Source organism: Zonotrichia albicollis, chromosome 10 (assembly GCF_047830755.1).
Source record: "Zonotrichia albicollis isolate bZonAlb1 chromosome 10, bZonAlb1.hap1, whole genome shotgun sequence".
Taxonomy (NCBI): domain Eukaryota; kingdom Metazoa; phylum Chordata; class Aves; order Passeriformes; family Passerellidae; genus Zonotrichia; species Zonotrichia albicollis.
The window spans coordinates 27,102,782-27,122,812 of NC_133828.1; the positions used below are offsets into that span (position 1 = coordinate 27,102,782).

Here is a 20,031-nt window from a genome sequence, read left to right on the forward strand (position 1 = left end):
CATAAAGTCACAGATTAATGAATTTAGGCTTGACACTAAACATCACTAAATTTAAGAATGTAAAGCTTTTGTTTAAGTCCAACACTGAACATGGAGATGAGCACAAACAGAGGAATTAAAAATAACATTATGAAATAACAATGAAAATGTCTTCAGTCCTTGTCTGCAAAGACAAAAACATCATGGTTGTACAGCTGCAAGGGATGTAATAGTGAAATACAGCATGTAAGACTGTAAGTCTTAGAAATCCAGCGGGGGCAATCTCAATTCCTCCTGTCTCTGTTAACTTCTAGAAACTTGCTTTAAGGCTGAATTAACTGTGTAACTCACTGTACTATCTAGAGTATTGTGTTTTACCTTGTCTCTTCTCCTGATGAGACGATAGATACTTACATTCTTTGTTATCTTTTTTTTTTTGTTTGTTTGGTTAGCTTCCAAAGTTCATAAACAGAACATAAAAAAGGATCACTGAAGAAAAGGTTGTTACTACACAAGGGAAAATTTCCCTTATTTCATCTGGTCTCTTCTTTATTTTCAAAGATTTTGGACCAATTAATACTCTACCCTTTCAGAGACACAGGCTTCCTAAGCATAAAAAAAACCCCCAACATTGCAAATAATGACAGAAAGTGTCGCAAACTAGGAAGCAATACTCCGGGCAGTACAGCAAAGAAAATTGTTTGGTAAGTATTGCCATTCAAAAAGATTTTACCTTTTAAAACAGAGAATGAATTGTAATTCTACTTTCAAATGCTCTAAACTAGAGTCACACGTTTCCTGGAAAACTAGATATGAGCAAAGAAATGCTACAGAAAGCAGCAGGACATTTGCCAAGGCTACCAAGCCTTCTGTTCTTACTGAAATTGAACAGTATCTTATTCGTTTTTCATCTCATTCGCTTCTTCCTCTATCATGCTTGTCAGCACAGGTTTTCTTCTTTGATGGCATATTCCCTCTTCACTCCACTTCTGGTTTGGTTTTAATTCCATGATGTCTCTCCGTGTCTGTCACACGTTTTCCCTACATGTGAAGTTTGGCGTTGTCATCTACCATGCTCACCATTTTCTGCCTTACTTATAATCTCTTTCAAAAAAAAATTAGATTGGTTCCTCTTTTTTCCTTCTTTTTTTTCCTTGCAAGTCACTCCAAAAGTGACTACAATTCTACAAACAAGTTACACAATTTAAGCAGAAAATTGGCAGATGCTTTCTGACTGTGTATATTTATTTTGGGGGTGGGACAAGAAGACAGAGTTCTGTGAATTAACTGTGATTTTCTTCAATATGTGTCAATGATTAGCTTGTGTGGCATGCTACTACCACGGAGGCCATCTGATTTTGAAAGTTTCAGGTTGTAAGTTGCTTATGATGCTGAAAGACAATAAAGAAAATTCTACTTCAATTGCAATGCCCTGAGACATGTCTGCCTACGGCTGTCTGATGACTATGTTCTTCCCAGGGAATGTTTTAAAGTGGACTACAGTTTACAAATAAATATCTAAATATAGTCACGCAAAATTTCATTTTTCTAAAGCAGTTAAACTCCTCTGGATATGAAGCTGAGGAATTTACCCTTCTTGGGCTCTAAATCAATGATCAAAAGGCACAAAGTGTGAGCCTGGATATGCAGTTAGAAAACTGATATATACTATAGACTTGAACTTACAGCTGTTCTGAATACCAGGGCAAGGAGCAAATCCTCCTGAGGAGATTAAGAACTTCCAATTTATCAGTTTCTTATGAATGAAATATTAATTGGAAGCACATTGACAACAAAGAGATGAAAGAAATTGATATCACTTAGTCTCAAAGTCTGATGAGCAAAATATGAGGGGCTAGCCCAAACAGGAATCCCATTCCTGTGCCCTTTTGGGACATTAGGTGAGACGGTACGCAGACCTGAATTCTCCTGTCTCTGAAAACAAATCAACAGGTCAAAGATTTTTGTTAAACAAGTAGCCCTTTTATCAATTTTTAACTATGGCAACTAGTTGTTCTTAATTTTTGAAACTCCACCTATCTATGCTGCTACTAAAATTAGCTTTTTTTTTTTAGACCTGCAGCAAACTTGTTGGTTTGTTTTTTTTTTCTTTCCAAGTAAGCCCTTTAAAACTGAAAGCTTGCTGTTATTCATTTGATAGTCATGCTCTTTATCGTGACTAAGAATATGCAGTAAAGAACAACATTAAAAGAATGTAGAAAAAACAATTGCACCACTTTGCTGCAGGGCATTTTTGGTGTTTGCAAATCCCAGAACTACAAAAAGAGGCTAGAACAATGTAATATTTTTTCCCTATTTCGAATGTAACTTTTGTGTGTGTGCAGGATGCAACATAAGCACATTGGTGTGATGGAGTCCCAAGAATAGCACTACACTCACAAAGCCACAGACAAAGAATTGAAGAAGCTCCTCCTAGGACAAAAACTAGCTGTAACTGAAGGTAAAGAGCTGGCACAGCTTTCCAACTTTTTAGTACTAGGTAATCACATGCATTATCTATATTTGATTCCCAACAAAATGTAAGACACTCACATGAAGAAGAATATATTAAAGACATATAAAATATCAATATTAAAGATGATAAAATCTTCATGGGTATTCTTACTGCTATTCAGCTTGTTAGTCACGTCTGCATTCTCCCTGTCAGACTTAGCCTGGTAGGGCAGAACAACCTGACAAGCAAGAGGCAGTACTTAGTAATTACACAGTTGTGCTTCTTGTTTTCACATGTACAAGGCAGGACAAGCCTTAAGGACAAAGAACAGGTACTGAGGTATTTTTAGGAAAAAAAATATTAGAATTCATAAAATCTTTCTTTTACACATGTTGTGTTGTGATTAAGATATGCTTGTTGCCTGCCTGACCACACAAAGGAAAGCAGCTTCTCTTTTTCCCACTGGCATCAATAACAATACTTCCTGTGACTTTGGTACTCTGACCTTCCCTCAGGGGAAAGGTGTTATAAGCCAGGAAGGTGGGGGTGTGGCATTATTTTTCTGCTGTACTGCCAACACTTGAGCACAACAACTACTTCCTGGAATTCTCTCCATAGGCAAGGAAGAGCCTCAAGAAAGATTATCCTCACTTGGGGTCAGAAGGGAGCTCTGTAAGCTCACAATTACTGCAACAAGCTATTATTGGCTATTGCTTTACTCAGCACAATCATTAGAATCATCTGAGGCTATCCATGAGAGAACTGAAATACAAAATACTTCCAGTGAGTAGAGAAAAGTAATGATGGACAGCCAAGTAATACAATCATTGTCATGAGCAGAGCTAATGAATAAGTCATATAAGGCAATTTTTTTTCCACCCAAATGCCTCAGAACCAGTTCATGATTTAGTGAATGGAATATCTATTTATCAAACCATATCTATGAGTAACTTGTAGTATCTACATCTTCACATATGTGGTTACAAACATTTTGTCCTCAGTATCTATCCTGTACTTGTCAGAGTTGTTTCAGTATTTTAGGTTTTTTTTATTTGCATTGGTCAACCATGCATTTTATACGCCATGGTTAGGGCTTCTGCTAGGATGTATATGATTTTCAGCAGCTAATCACAATCCATTAGAATAATAAATTTAGTAGAGAGGAAAAAGATCCAAACCTGTACAAAATACATTCGAAGTTAATTTGTTATGGTACTTTCTGAACTACCCCACACACCTCATGTAACATTCTGCAACATCACATTAATTATGTTACTGCTTTTACTAGCATGTTATCTCTTCACAGTATCTATGAAGAACTATAAAAATAATTTGTGAAAGGATGCAGTGTCTTCTAGAAAGATGTGAAATCCAGCTATTACTACTCAGTTGTGGGGAATTCAATAGAGTGAATTCAGATTTTTAAATACCAGCAAACATTGAGAGATTGTTTGGTAACATACAGCTAGCAGATTAAATAACAGCTCTATAAAAGCAAACAATTAATGGTCTTAGCCTTTTTCTTACAAAATACCCAGAAATAAAGAAATTATCTAAAATTTTCTGATGTTTTCTGATGTGAGAAAAAGTTTAAAAATTCTGCAATTTGCAAAAAAAAAAAAGCCATTGTGAAAATATTATTAGAGTTATTTTTGCTGTACTAACGCTAAACAAGTTTACTCAGAAAAAATTGTGTGTTCTTCTAGAAACAGAAAAGTAATGAATTAGGAGCAACACTATGTGCCAGAGTACATCAGTCATCTGAGATACGCTGCTGATTCAGAGCACTACTAACTGTGGCAAAGTAACAAAAATAAGACTGATAGGGAATACTTAAAAGAATTTTCAAACAATAACAGGATAGTGATGTGCTGCATGACAAAAAACCTAACTACTCACAGAGATAACAAAAAGAAGTATTCAAACAAACCTGCATGTTGTGGATGGAAAATGAAGAGAAAGAACAGGTGAACAGCAGCTTGGATCAGTGAACATTACGTGTTAAGAGGAAAAATTGAACCCCTATTAAAACCTACAGGGTTTTGGCACAGCATTATCATTTACTTATTATTCAACTTCATCAAATTTCTTGGATTTCTTATTGTATTTTTCATATTTCAACGAGAGAGTTCTGCAATCCATTTTTATCACAATGTAGTCATTACAAGCTAAATTTCAACTTGTTTTACATAGAACAAGTACTGAGTTGTCTCTGGAGAACTGTGTTGCAATTTATCTCTGCAGTTTACTTGCATCTTATTTTATCTCTCACCTCTGATACTAATCAGTCATGGCTGCAGGTCAAATCTTTTCGCATTGGAAGCAATCACAATAACCAATCCAGAAGTAAACCAGCCTATAATGAAATTCACTGCCTAGGGCTAAACATAGAGCTAACATGTGTTTAACAAATCAAAGCTTGTATTTATCACTTGCCACTGTTTGTGTCTTTGCCTGTTGGAGGGGAAAAAAACAATTAAGAAGCTGTGCAGTAAAGAAAGGTTTATGAACAGCCAATTTCTTTTCAGATTTGTTGGTCTGATACTTTGGCAAAATTCAGGCTGCATATCATGCCATTACAGAGTAGCAAAAGATTTAACAGAAACCACTGATGGGTGAATCCGTTCAGAATGCAAACATCATCACTGCAAGTCTCAGCTGAAAAATTTACATAAGGCTGAGAGAAGTGCAACTGATGTCACTGATGTTTGCAGTTAAGATTTTCTAAATTCCCACTGAATTATATGGTAAAGAACTGAAATCCTGAAAATGAGTACTGTTTCTCACCCTAATGGCTAGTGAAGCTGAAAAGCTCCTGCATACTTCCAGAAAGCAAAAATTCAGGGTTTCCACTGGGTGGGAGGTGATGGTCCCTCCTAGGGTCCCACCATGTGCAATGCAATGTACAGTACCAGGCTCCCCAAAAGCATCCATCTGCATGCATAACCATGCAGCCTCACAAGCCTAGAAAGGTGATTGTCCTTTCCTACAATGATAGAAACACAACCATAGAATCAACTAGGTTGGAAAAGACCTCTGAGATTGAGTCCAACCTATGACTGAACACCACCTGGTCAACTAGACCATAGCATTGAGTACCACATTCAGTCTTTTCCTTAAACACCTCCAGGGACAGTGACTCCACCACTCTCCTGGGCAGTCCATTCCTATGTTTAATCACTCTTGCTGTGAAGAAATTCTTCTTAATGTCCAACATAAACCTTTGCTGGCACAGCTTAAAACTATAACCTCTTGTCCTGTCGCTGGTTACCTGGGAGAAGAGCCTGCACCCCCCCAGCTACACCCTCCTTCCAGCGAGTTGTAGAGAGTGATAAAATCCCCCCGAGCCTCCTCTTCTCCAGGCTAAACATCCCAGCTCCCTCAGCTGCTCCTCATAGGACTCACACTCCACACCCTTTTGTCCCAAACTCCCCTAAACCACAGATATGTAGAAAACTTTTCATGTCAATATTTTATAACCCAGAGACTCTATTCTGCTCACTGTTATGATTTTACTGACTATGGTCAAGTTTTTCATGATTTATATTCCCTCAGTGTAAGATTAGTCTCAGTGGAGAGCTTAAAAATGATGAAACGAAAGTCCTCTTTAAACAACCAAAAGTAATTCTAAATAGATTACAAAATCCTTCCTTTAAATTCCTCAGTGATAGGATTCTGAAAGGAATGGCATTATGTGTCAATATCATCCCCTCTGCCAGTGAAAACTAGTTGAAAGTTCATGCAGTATTTCACAGTACATCATGTAGTCGTGGTTTTGTTTTTACTTAGAAAGGAAGGTTTGTTATAATGAAATCAAATAGGAACCTGAGTTACACAAACAGCTGAATGGCTTGGATTGATCTCTCTCTATTTGCACAAAGTGAAGTGGCATCTTTTGTTACAAGGCACACCCAGATCTTGATACCACATTTGGTGTGAGATACTTCCTGTTCTTTACTCTAATACTATGATATCACAGTCATGCTGGGATATTGAATTTCTGTGAATGCAAGCATAAAAAGTGCCTCCATTTCCAAGTCACTACTGATTATTGCTTTGCCATAGTCATTAACATTTTTTCAAAAAATGTAAAAGTAAGAATGAAATGAAACCAGAGTTAAAACTCTTCTACAACATTAAACCACCATGCAGTATAACGTACTTCTCTATATTTAAGCACCTTTCACTTGCAAACACAAGACATTGAATCAAGACTGTGCTTTGAATTGAGGCAGTTTAAAGTATTTTCAATAATAAAGTCTGGCACCAAGAAAACTGTACTCTGAAGCAAAGATCAAACAACCAAGCCACTGTTCTTTTTGGCTTGGGTATTTTAACATGATCATACCTCTTAGCATTAAAGTTGGATCACTTCTTTAAAACTGGAGTTAAGTCTGAACTTCTAATGAAGTCATCATTATTTTTAATTTCTTGTTCAGGATGATGAACCTGTAAATATCATCTGTGTGATGACAACCAAAGAGTAACATTTTGGGAATAATGTCTCCAATGCCCACAATGCCCCTACCAAAACTTGTCCACAGTGGGCAAGTTGGGCAGCAGCTTGCCTCCCCATCAAGCACTAACTTGACATATTTAATTATCTGCTTGTCCTTCATCAGTGCAAAACCCAGTGACTTCATATATTTCGCCAAACATAGCACAGCTAATTCACCAAATCCCATTTTATGATTGGTTTACCAGAAAGGAAGAGATAAAATTATCAACATTAAAAAAAAAAAATTGCAAGAAAAACATTAAAAATGGGTCACTGACTAATGGGACTCCAGCCTGAAACATGCCAAGCCCCTTTTATATTTTGAAAATATAAAAGATTAAAGAATCTAAAATCAAAGGCTGTACTGAAATGGACTATTCACTGCCTCAGACTGTGGCTATAGACAACACTGAAGACTATACTTCCAGACCTTGCAGAATCCTGGCAAATTTCTCTACTTTTCATAAAGTTTCAGCATTGCAATGTAGGGTGTAAGGCATAAACTGAACATATCCATAAGTCACATTGTTCTCCCATGAGAGAATGTCCACAGCCAGAGGCTCTTTGTGTATTTTCTCACTTGTTCAAAATGTCTGTGCTAAGCAAAAAAAATACATCATTGTTTGGTCAATGCAGAGATACTATTAGCTTTCCTTTTGCAAATGTATTTCCTTTGCATCCCAGAAAATCTGTCACATTTACCTTTGAAACAAAGTTACATTGGTAAATTCCCTATGAAGCACTCTTCATTAATAATTTCAAACATCCTCATTTTCTATCTCATCTATGAGAATACCACTACTTGGCCTCTGGAGATTATATTATTTAGATTCCTTCGGTACTATATTGTGACTAGAATAATTAACTTCTGGCTTAATTGTTACTAATGACTGGACTCTCTGCCCAGGCTCTGTGTACACCAGAAACGTTGGAGGGAATCCTCAGCATTTTTACTGGTCCTGCCCCAGTGCTCTGGCAGAGTGCAGGGGAATGTCTGTGCAGGGTAAAGCCAGTTCCTGTGACTCTATAGAACCACAGCACATGCATGCACTAGCTGTGCTTGCAGTTTGGCCACACTGCTCAGCCTTTCTATGACCCAGTGAAAAGGCTTTTGATGTGAAAAAGAGGCTTTTGTCTCTGTATTAATTACAGAGTATAGTCTTTGCATGATTTTTGTGGAAATATCCTTCTCTATTCTTCCTTCGCCAATCTGTTATTAAGAACAGGCAGCCCATGCTATTAGACAGCCAGATAAGATATGAGAGAACAGACCACTCGATTAATGCAAAAACACGCACAGTGATATCAACCATTTTGTCCTTTTGTGTTCTGTCCCCTCTTGACTGAACTAGACCTCACCTACGAAGGCCTCCAGATAAATAAGCAGCCTGTCCTTCCTTTTGTGCTTAAGCCTGCATACAGTCTTATCTTTCAGCAAACACCAACACTGCTTCATAACTGGGTCATGGACCAGAGCAGAAACCTGTCACATTCCCTTTCCCACTGGCCTTTCAGGTCCAAGCACCACCAAGCTGGCAGACTAGTGCTGTCTGTAATGTAACTTACAGAGAACTAAAAACCAGTCTCTAACATTGTCGAAAAATCTTTCACTATGAAAAATAACAGTCTTTGCATTGTTTGGACTATGTACTGGGCAGCTTTTTAGTGTGAATAGCAGCTTATGTAGTATCACCTGACACTGTAAATCTCACATATTTTTATACATGCTTTCTTGTTCCAAAGAGATATTTCCTATTTCACTTGGTTTTCACAGTAGGTGTAGGAACACTACCTGCTTAGAAGTGTACTTCATACACTACAGCTGAATACAGACCGAGCACCAGGCGAAAGCATCTGCATCCCTGAATGCAAGCCGTGCTTTTAAAAGCACCCAAAGAAGTTATTATTCCTCACCAGGTTTACTTCTTAATAGTTACTCATTGAAGTGTGATTTATATGATCATCTATCTGCATATTTTCATGCTTATCTAGGAAACTCCTTTACTTCTCTGCATTTGCATGCTAATTCATTTAAATATAGATGTCTCTTCAATAGTTCAGATCAATGTTGCATTTATCTCCTCTTCAAATTTTATTCTTCTATCATTTCACATTTTTGAAGACACTCTCAATTACTGAGTAAGGGTTTTGAATTATGTTTGCTAAGGGTGTAATTCTGCCAGTTTTACTCTAATTGTTTTGCCTCAGACACAAGGTCTTAGATTTCAAGGAGACCACTTGCAAGGTAACATACAATATGCAGTGAGAGTAAAGATGATGGATTTGGGCCCTGACTGCTTCCCTCAAGAGGATTTGCTGCAATGAAGATATTTCTGCTTGACAGGTTTATTATTCAACATGCAATAATTTAAGATAGCAATGCAAACTTCCCCTGCCGTTCCACACTATGGATTCAAAACCAATATGGACTGAAATGCATGAGGAGGGAAGAATGGATTTCTCAATCTTCTCTGTTTAAATACTATTCACTTTTTAGCATGGAAAGCACATTATACCTGTTTAAAAAGAGAAAACTATTGAATTAACAGAACAAGTTGCTTATAAATACCTATCTTACCTTTACATTGAAAAGGTAAAACATTGAAAATTAAACATTGAAAATTGTTTTACTGAACTCTGTAAAATTTAAACACATAAATTGCAGGATTAGTTTAATTATGCAGATAAATATTTGTAGATTTAGGAGATGAAAGGTGTCCCATTAAATAAATAAACAAACAGTAATGTTAATTAATAGCATGACATTATAAACAACTAATTTTCAGTATTAATCTAGAAATTAATTTACTATCATATACATTTTGGCTCGGGTTACAGATAGCACATTATCAACCTACTTCATCTTAAACTGTGAAAGTTATTCTACAGTCTAGTAATAAAGTCTGCATTCATGGATTTGCAAAGATAGGATGATTATAAAACCCATGATAAGAGAAAAGTATTCTGATAAGTAATGATTTCCTGGAATATCTAAAGATAAACCAGGTAAAATTCAAAAAATGTCAAAATATTTTACTTTAAGTTTTGAAACTCTTGCTGAACATGGCAAAAGTAACATAACAGCAAATAAAAATTAAAAAAACTGCACTGCAATGATTGTAGAAGTATTGCCAATGTTCCTGTGCTGCTGACTGAATCTCTGTGTGTGAACAAACCAGTCGTCTTTCATTCTGCCCAACAGGAGAGACTTCATTTCTGTCTTTAACTTCTGAGGTTGGAAGGCAAAGGAAAGCTGAAGCTCTTGAAGGTAGATTTGATTTCATTAAAAAGGTATTTTGAGATTAGTAATGACACTTTTAACAGGAAGTGTATTTTAAAAATCATTTTACTTTTGCCTCTGTAATACAGAGACTTAAGGGCTTTTTCATATTTCGAGAGTGAAAGTGTAGAGAAGAAAGTTTTTCTATTATGTTTCTGCCTTTCAACAAATTGTTAAATGATCTCATCAATACATAAAGCAAGTTACATGCTGGCAACTTGTGGCTTATAAGCAGTAAACAAAATATCTCTGCTACTTTTATATATTTCTTACCTCCTTTTTTACAGGATGTCAAAAGGTTTGACAACTGATGGTCTGCAACTGTCTGGGATTGGCTAATTGATTGCGAATGATTCATTTCAAATGAATGTTTTAGAATAAATGGAGAAGCAGAAATCTCATCCAAATTATTCTGGAATAAAGAATACTGGTTTAGGCACATAAGAAATGTATTAATTCCACTTGCTTATGATAACTTACAGCTGTGATCTCATAGAGAGCAACTTGTTATTTTCCAAGACTCTCTGAAGCATCTAATGCTAGATTTAAGTTACACAAGATTCTTGTGGCTTTCAGCAACACCGACTTAGCACCCGTGTCACAAACATTTGTTTACTTTTTTCCATTTAACTTATTTATCCCCTTTCCTCATGCAGTTAAATCATAGCATGCACTGTATGCTGATTTCCTCTCATAGTTAATTTGTATCTTTAGAAAAAGCTATAGGAAGGTATTAATCTGCTTAACATTTCTAAGTACATCATCCAAGGGATTTTGTTTTTTTAATCTTACATATGCTCAGCAGAGTTACTGGCAAAAACTGTACATTTTCTCCATTTCATCCTTTCAACATCAAATGGTAAGCAGCAAAAATTGGATCAGACTTCAAAGACTATGCTGTGCTCCAAGTCACAGAGCGACTCCTCCATTTCACATATTGAATTCGAGCAGGATATCAAAGTGCTACCAAAGAACCTCAGGTCCTTACTAAAAAAGAGTCTCTAACATCTGTAGAAAGTGAAGTGCACAGACAAATCACCTCAGGGAGCAGCTAGCATTTATTCTCAGCAGCAAATTTCCAGCCTTTTGATTCTCTTATTCACTGTACCTCCCTGTCTCTCTACAGAACTAAAGTTCTTAGCAAGCAGGCTTTTGTCTCAAAGACTTCAAAACATCACTAACGGTTTCATGTTCAGATGGCTATGCCAAGCAGACATGAACACATTGCAGAACTGTGGACTCAGGAATTTGAAGTTATAATGGGATGTTGTTTTAGAATATAAACTTAGTAATACCTTTTTAGTTTGTTTGTCAAGAAAATCAGGCACCACGGGAGAAGACTGGTTACTGGTTTGCTGCCTAAAAGCGAAGAAAAAGAAAAAATTTAGTTTAAATATTGTAATTTCTTCACTCTTATAAAAGGTTTACTGGCATACACACTTTTTTTGTTGATTTTCCCTTTTCTCCCTCCCCCAATTTCTAAATTTGCATATACAACCCATTCGGAAAAAAACCCCAGACCAGTCCCATTTCCTCTTATAAGAAAGTGCATACTGTTAAACGCAGCAACAGGTTATAAGCAATGAATTTGTCATTAAAAATTTGTTGTCTGTGCAGATGTGTAAAATGAGTTTACAAGAATTTAATGAAATTGAAGTAATGTATTAATTTGCTAAGATTTTATATTAATTTTTTTTTCAAGGGCTGTGAAAAGCTATTTTCACACAATTCAAACTTAGACACTCGAAATCTGATGGATGAGCAAGAAGTGAAACACATGTGCTCTCCTAAAGCCATGGGGGTTAAAGACAGAGCAAGAAGTAAGATGTCTTAGATTCTTTGGCTATATCTGTTACTATTTTACCATCATATTATGTCACCATAAAAATATTAAAGGCCAACTCCTACTTCATTAATGCTGATTAAAGTAACATAAAAACCTTCTGCAGGCTGTGATCCTCATTGTCAGGCCTTTGAAGTCAATGGATTTCTTCAACAGTAAAGTCCACCCAGACAGAACTTGTTTCAGAATCTCCAGCTATGCAATACCAAAGTAATTGCTACCAATTTCATTTAGTAGATTAAAAAATTTGAGGCTCATGGAAATTATTTGGTATGCTCACGGTCCTCAAACTTGGATTCAAACAAAGACTTTTTCATTGTCAAAACTGAATGAAGTTCATAAACATGGTAAACAGTCATCTTTCTGTAATGTTTCAATTTCATGAGGGAACTTTGGACTTGCATGTCAGATAAGGGGAATTTAAGTCCCCCTTTATTCTTTGACACAAAGAAAGAGAAGAAAAACATTTGCCCTAAAATGTAAATTGAATTTAAACTTGTGTTTTCCTTGGAGGAAAGGAAGGGATCCACTTTAGAAATGCATTATCATTTGGTACTGGCACACTTCTTAAAGTAGAAAGTAAAACATAAGTCTAGGACTGTATTTTACACTGCATTTGTGCATATACTATATTATCTGTAAAGTTCTTTATTACTATTTATCTTGTATATATATTATTTAGATAATAATTTATTTAGTGTCACTGGTTAGATAACCTGCCACTTTTGCCCAGAAATTCCTCAAGCATTTTTGAGATGGTGCACTCCCCTTTTCCCCAGTATTTCTGAAAATAAATCAAATACAAGGTAAAAATTATTAATAATCCTCAGATATCACTTTGGTGGATGTCAAAATCAACATTTGCTGTCAGATTAGTATGTTGCAAATGGTCTGCAAAGCCAAAACCAGACTGAATCATCATATAAATTTAAATATTCAGATTTTGGAGTGGTTTGGATCTGTATCTAAATAAGCAGCATGAAAACAATCTTTGTCTTCTACTAAAAAAACACACAACCTTGCACAGCTAGGACCTTATATAATTGTTAAAGCACAAAGACAAAAATCAGCAACTTCCCTTCTGTAAAGCTTAAGTTAGCAAAAATCAGCCTCTGGAATTTGGAAGCCCTAAACCCCAACTCTCTGTCAGAATCCCAGTGATGGGTGGGATTTTTTCTGATTAAAACAATCCTAAATTGGGTTGTATTTGCTGCAATGGAGCCCAACCTTCCACAGAATTACTGCTGCTACCAGAAGTATGCACTTGAGTACTAGTTGTTACTCAGGAGCTTCTCATTGCATTTTTCTCCCCTTGTCCTGACAAGATGGGGAATGGCAGAACAGCTTGGTGGACACCTGGCAGCCAGCCAAGGTCAGCCCACCACAACATCAAACTGGCAGGGAATACTTCTGAAAACGTGGAATCAGCTGCAGATCTGGGTTCATGGGCCTGGTTTCAGTCAGGCAACTCAACAATCTGCTGCTGACTGTTCAGCTACTGAGCTGTAATACGCCTCAGTCCTCACATACAGGCTGTCTATAAATCACTCCACTAGCAAGAAACATTGGAAAAAGAAAGAAACATTGATTCTTAAGGTCTGTCTACACATCTGTATAGTGTATAGACTCACTATCCTTAGCACTGAAAGCAGCTGAACTATAGCAACATAAATCTAGTAATGGAGATTAACTTATGCTGGAGAAAAAATACCTCGTTTTGGAGTTACTCTGGCCATTACCAGTATTAATAATGGCCCTTTCACTTTCATTATTTAAATGCTTTGGAAAATGTTAGAAACACTACTGGGTATTCTACTAGAAACAATACAGTTCATTTTGCAAAAGCACTATTTTATGGAATAGAAAAAATTCAATCCTTCCAGCAGGGGTAGATGAAAAATTCCAAAGGGGTAGGAACGAGCAAAAAACTAAATGACACTAGAAAATTGTGCCCAAATTCCCATCTAGACCTTTGAAAATCCTGAGTAACTAAACTTAGGAACAGTAATTAGAAGCTCACATGACATCAGAATCAGGCCCATGGATTCTACTGCATGCCACAAGGATTGTAGACTTCCTATTTTCAGCACAAGCAATAATCTCAGTGTTTGCTATGATTAAAAATAGGAAAGTGAAGCTATTAAAGGAAACCAAAATGTCTTTATACCAGCTATTCTTGTGGAAAGAAATGAAAATTAATATTCAAAAGATGCCTTATACAAGAAATTGTGATCTTGCAATGTGATCTTGACGAAAACTATAATCATCCAATGAGAAAGTATGGGAAAGGTGTAAGGGAATAAATTATCAAGACCCAATGGCATTCTTCTGAAGATTCTGAAAAAAAAAAAGGTTTAAAATGTAGAGATGTGACCCTTTAAATCAGCTCTCCATGAAGAATAGAAGCACATCAACATAGCGATTATTTTTCTTTTTGTTTTAATCAAAAGAGTTCTTGGAAAGTTTTGTTGTTGACTGACAGAGCGAACCTCACTTTAGTGAGATGAAGGCTGCAGATCAAGTCAAAGAAACCACAGCAAAGACAGAGGAGCTTTTATAGGAAACAGGAGAATTCACACGAAACCAGTTTGTAAATGAATTTGTGCTCATGTGACTGAAATCATGTTTAATCTCTCAGTGATACACAGGATACTGTGATTATGTGCTAATCCACCAGTGCCCATGCAGGTAAATCCACATTTTGTGCTATTTCAATGGGCCTCCAGCTCTAGCAAACCATTGAGAAATGAACCTCACTCATTTTTCAGACACAGCAACAATGACACTGCAAGCAAAGCAGACGTGGAGAATTCCTCTAGATCCATTTCTATACTTACTTCCTGTACTGATGCAGCAACAGCTGGTGGCACTACGATGCCATAAAAGCTGGCTTGCAATGCCAAACCAGAAATGTTACAGTTCAAGAAGTCACTACGTGTTTGCAAATCATAAAAAAATTTTGACAAATCATCTAAGTCACGCCCATTTCAGAGAAAAATCAGCTACATCTATTTTTTTCCCCCATATATTTGCTTAACTTGATTTTAAAAACCTGCAGTGGTGGAGTGGCTGAAACTCTCCAAGGTAACCTACACTGGGTTTAACTCAACTTACCATTAGTAAGCATTTCTTGATCTCTAACCTAACATTCTTGTGCTGCAATGCAAGCCCATTATTTCTCTCTTGATTCTCAACAGAGAACAGTTTGTTTTCACATCAGCCTTTCATGACAGGAGAAATGATACCATATGACCCTTAGTTTTCCATCTTTCTTAGACATCTTCCTTTACCATGGTTTATAGAGATATGTGATCATTTTTGCTGCCAAAGGACTTGCTAATTTTCTTCAAGGGCAGTCTCTAATATACTACCTTAACCAAGTCTTGGCAGTGATGACAAAATGTTATGATGCACACGTGAGTTGATGTATCCTCACTGCTAGTAAATCTTCCAATGTAAACTTTGGAGCACTATGGACTTTCATATTGCAGTTCATTACATTTCATGTAACTGCTTCTAATTTCAATCTTACCTTCTCAAACCCTTGTACCACCACTCACTTAGTACTGATACAAACTTACTAATCAGATTCTGCTTCATCAGTCAAGCCATTAGAGAGCAGAAATAGACCCGTTTCCAGAACTTGACTTTCGCCCACATACTTCCTGTAGAAAAATGCTGATAATTATTCTTTGCCTATAATTTTTTAAACATCTAAGTTGGTGAGCCTGTGTAGCTTTGTACAGACTAATATACAATCTTGGTTCTGTAAGGCTCATGTGAATGTCATTACTAAAAATAATGGTTTTGAGAACCTAAGCTGACTAAAGCCTGGACATGACACAAAATAGGTAAAAAGAGAAAGACACGAGAGAAAAAAATCACAATGAACTCAGTTCAAGAGCGTGAACTGGTGTTGATGTCCAGTATCTTCTACTCTTAACACACAGAGCTCCAAAGGAAACCAAGGAGCAAGGGATACAAGACCCAACTGATAAGAAAGTCACTATGTGGAAACAGTGCCTTCTACACAACACAGCATGATGGCACATGTGTACATGTAACTAACTTATATTGTGATGTTTAGCAGCCATTGAGCTATAGTACAGTGAGCTAGGAAAAAAAATTAACAATATAGTAAGTGTTTCCCAGGGGAAGTATCAAATCAGTATTACTTAAAACAATTTTCATTTGGGAAGGAAATGGAAAAGATGATCATGGTGGAACATGAAGGTTACAGATACTTTGATGGGGTTCTAAAGGGATTTAAAGATATTTAAGAATGACAGCTCTGTCTGAACAAGAAGATGAACAAGGTAGCATAGATTAAGGTCCTTAGTCACTGAACTGTAGATTATCCTGCTAAGCAAGAAAATTTATGAAAAATATATCCACTAAAGATATGTCAATCTGACAAGTTCAAATCACATGACGCTTTAGAAAATAACTTCTCACTTCTCCATAAATTATTCCTAATTAGCTCAAAAGATCCCTAATACTAACTTGAAATTTTAGCTATGCCATTGCAAAATACAGGATTTTTTATTTCTGCAATGATCAATTGCAAAATGGGGGCAGACATTAAGGTTGGTGTCTGTGCTCTCTTTGTGAAACAGGAGATCCCATCACACTCCTCCCTTTTCTGCTGCCTATTCAGCTCTAAATAGAATGGTAAATCAGCTATTCAGCTGTGGTAAAAATGGCTCAGAAAGGCTTCTACTTTCCTCATTTGAGCCATGTTTTACTCATGTCTTGATCATGTTTGAGTATAAAATAACTGCCCCTTTCAAGGTTTGATTGTGATTCAGTTCCTTGATGGCGTGCAGGCCTCTCAGCGGCTGATGATGTCAGGAAAAGGCTTGGCAAGTGTTTCATACATGCATGGTTTTTGGGGAATAATTAAAACTTAGCGTCAGCTTCCCAGGTACACAATTATTCCCAGGATCCTGTTTCAGCAGGAGTCACAGGCACTTCCACAGATTTGTGAAACTGATGGAAAAACATTTTTTCAATGAGACAAAGCCACTTCCCTGCTAACATTTACATTATCTATTTCTACTCCAGTCAGAGATATTTGCCAACTCTCAATGCATCCTTAGTTACCTGTGACATCAGCTTTGCATTTAACTTGATAACCAAGTCAAGCACATAAATGCATGAAACATTTTAACATGTAATACTAAATGAACAAATGTGCGCATTTAATTAGAAAGCCATGTCATTTATTAGCTTCAGTTTGCTTATGTCCTGCATTCACTGACTGAAGAGCATGAACTAGGTGTAGAGATTCAATTTCTTCTTCTGAATTAATTTTTTTAAAGTATTCATTTCTTCTAAACACTTTTAAATTCATGACTTAGTAAAACTGAGTGCTTTACATATAACACTATAACTCAGCTTTTACACAGATCTTTAAAAGACCACCAGGCTGTTGCTCTTTTAATCTGTCTTTAATTAAGAACTGCCAGCAGTAATGGCACTTTCCCAACTCCAGGCAAAAGATATTTATCTATCTGACTGTAAACTGCAACCAGGACTGGGTGCAAGACCTGAATTACCAATCTATTTTACATGGACATTTTCAGGTCAGATATCTAAATGCATTTAGACACTGATTTCAGCGTCAGTTTGGTGGCTAAACGTCTTAATGTATATGTGGACTGTGTATATATGGAAGTTAACAAAACTCAATGCTATGAGCATACATGGAAAAAGAAATAACTTCTCCAGAATGGCTTCAGCAGGAGAGATCTCATAACCCTCAGTCACTGAAACTAATGAAAGGGATTAGTCCTGCAAACCCAGCCACCCGCCCTAGAACAATGCTGGTGACTCAAACGTAACAGATCCCTTTTGCCTCTCATAACTAAGGAAGTGTCACAGGAAGATTTGTCTGGAGTGACCCCATTGCTTTAAGTGGTAAAATACCTCCTCTCTTCAAGAAATAGAGCACCAGCATAGTTTACAGCACTCCTAGGCTTTCTGTCAGTGACAGAAAGTGTCCATCTGCTCTTGACAGCTCTTTTCCCTGTCTCATTGCTGGTCTGCAAGGAGCTTTTTGGGCACAGAAGGGTAACTTTCTTCTCTTGGACATTCAATAACATGCACTGCAGTGAATGCTGAAATGGTGAGCACTTGCAATTCTGTCTGCAATCTGCAGTACTCTAGGTACTTACAAGAAGTGCACAAAACCAGGAGAGCAATCCAGAGCAAACAGCACATTTCCACTAACTGGGAGATCACTGAGATGACTAAGCTGGAGGGAGAACTTGCTAACCTACACGTGGTCACCCTCAGAATATGGCAGATTTATAAGAGCTGGCTGAATCATGATGACAAATCTGCTCCTTTCAGATCTTATTGCGTGGGGAATCACTTTTGTTAAAGAACAGATAGTAAAGGATTCAACTTACCAGTCTTCACAACCAAAATCAGAAGTAGAGCAGCTGCTTGTAAGCTGAGGATCTGCTACAAACTCAGCGCTGGTTTTCAATCTTGCGTAGTTTTTACGAACAATATACCCCCTAAAAGCTAAAAAACATTGAATCAGGAAGATTTTGCAGAAACTGAAACTGGCACTGCAGCACAGACCTGAATGTCTCCAGTTTTTACTGAATTTGTGTACAGGAACACTTAGCAGCCCACAGGAGTGACCCCAATGTTTGCAATGTTACCGACACCCGGACATTCTACAGGGCCTTACACTCTCACTGTTGACCGCTTGGCACAGTCCAGGCAAGGAAAACAGGCCTCAAAAAGAGAATGCGTCTAATTTAAACATTAATCCAACTCAGAATGTATTAAAATAAAATCACTCCCAAAACAACTTCTTTAATCACAACTTCCCTTTGATTTAGTCATAATTTTACAAAACCAGAAGCTTAGCTTTCTTTTATTGTGGGACAATGGGGTGCAGAGCCAGGGACAGATATATTCAGTTAGTCTTCTCCTATTTTTTAAATTAACTGTAACCATGATAAAACATTTAAAATGCCTCTCATAAAATCAGGGAAAAAAATTTATAGACATTAGAATTTATACCATTCCTAAAAAAAGAAAAAAAAATCATAGCGGAATGATATGGTAAATAAAATGACAATTAATAACATTTTGAGGATAGCTACATCCTTTTTTTTCCATAGATTGTCTCTGGGTTTAGGTACCTGAATACCATAATTATTTCTATAGTTCTATCTTGCATTCTTTACACCAGTGAACAGTAATAAAGCTCCAGCACAAACCAAAGATAGTAATGCATACTGCACTTAGAACAAAGGACTAAAAAGGCTGCAATATAAACTCACAAAATTTAAGATTTGATTTTGTAGGGTTTATTTCAAGCAGTATTTTAAGTAGAAATACCTAAGGGGAGAAAGGACTTAGTAATGAAAAAGTAACTACAGTATCAGTGCCATTGTTTCAGTGTACAACAAGCTGAATAAGGCTGAGGGCTGTGAGAGAAAGGAGCTGTGTCCAGCTTAGTCCAGCAGGACTGCAGTTTTAACAGTGAGACAGTATGTAAAAGAATAGTGGAACTAAGCTGAGGAGATAGGATTTTTTTTTAAATGTTTCCTGTCCAGGACAAGCTTTTATGCACACTAAATGCGCACAAACCAGAGTAATTCTGAAGATTAAATACCCAAAGAAGAGCAGCCCTCCCATTGGGGTCCAGGGTTACATATTAAAGGCACAGATAGGCACAGAAATGAGGTCTAAGGCAATCTCATGCAGGATCAGGATCAACACTGTAGATTGCTGAAGGAAATCAGGAGGTAGGACGAATACTGAATAAACTGAGGAATGGAGAAACTGATCAGAAGATTAACAAGATTTCTCTGTATCTCACACTTCTGATTTTCTTATGAAAGCACTGAGGTTTCTGGGACAAGAAGCAACAAAAGTTGCCTTTTAATGAGAGGTTATGAAAATAAACAACCATTCACTTTACACAAGTCATGACAGAAGTTTGACCTGCT

The 20,031-nt window shown here is 36.8% G+C and overlaps 1 protein-coding gene and 1 long non-coding RNA gene across 9 annotated transcripts in view; one reads left to right on the plus strand and one right to left on the minus strand.

Annotated features, from left to right (window-relative positions):
* The window catches only part of MYO3B (myosin IIIB), a 236,679-nt gene that overhangs the window by 76,091 nt on the left and 140,557 nt on the right, over positions 1-20,031 (minus strand). The window contains exons 32-34 of one of the 8 annotated variants that reach the window (XM_026791672.2): positions 18,469-18,586; positions 11,508-11,571; positions 10,486-10,624 (exon numbers count right to left, since the gene is read on the minus strand). The exons of the other annotated variants lie outside the window; for them this stretch is intronic. Of the exons in view, the coding sequence (XP_026647473.2) occupies positions 10,486-10,624; positions 11,508-11,571; positions 18,469-18,586 (321 nt within the window). The remainder of the gene's footprint in view (positions 1-10,485; positions 10,625-11,507; positions 11,572-18,468; positions 18,587-20,031) is intronic. 8 annotated transcript variants of the gene reach the window in all.
* Positions 617-12,134, plus strand: LOC141730469 (uncharacterized). The gene is made up of 4 exons (XR_012581977.1): positions 617-683; positions 2,325-2,440; positions 10,135-10,200; positions 11,915-12,134. It is a non-coding gene; the product is annotated as an uncharacterized LOC141730469 (long non-coding RNA).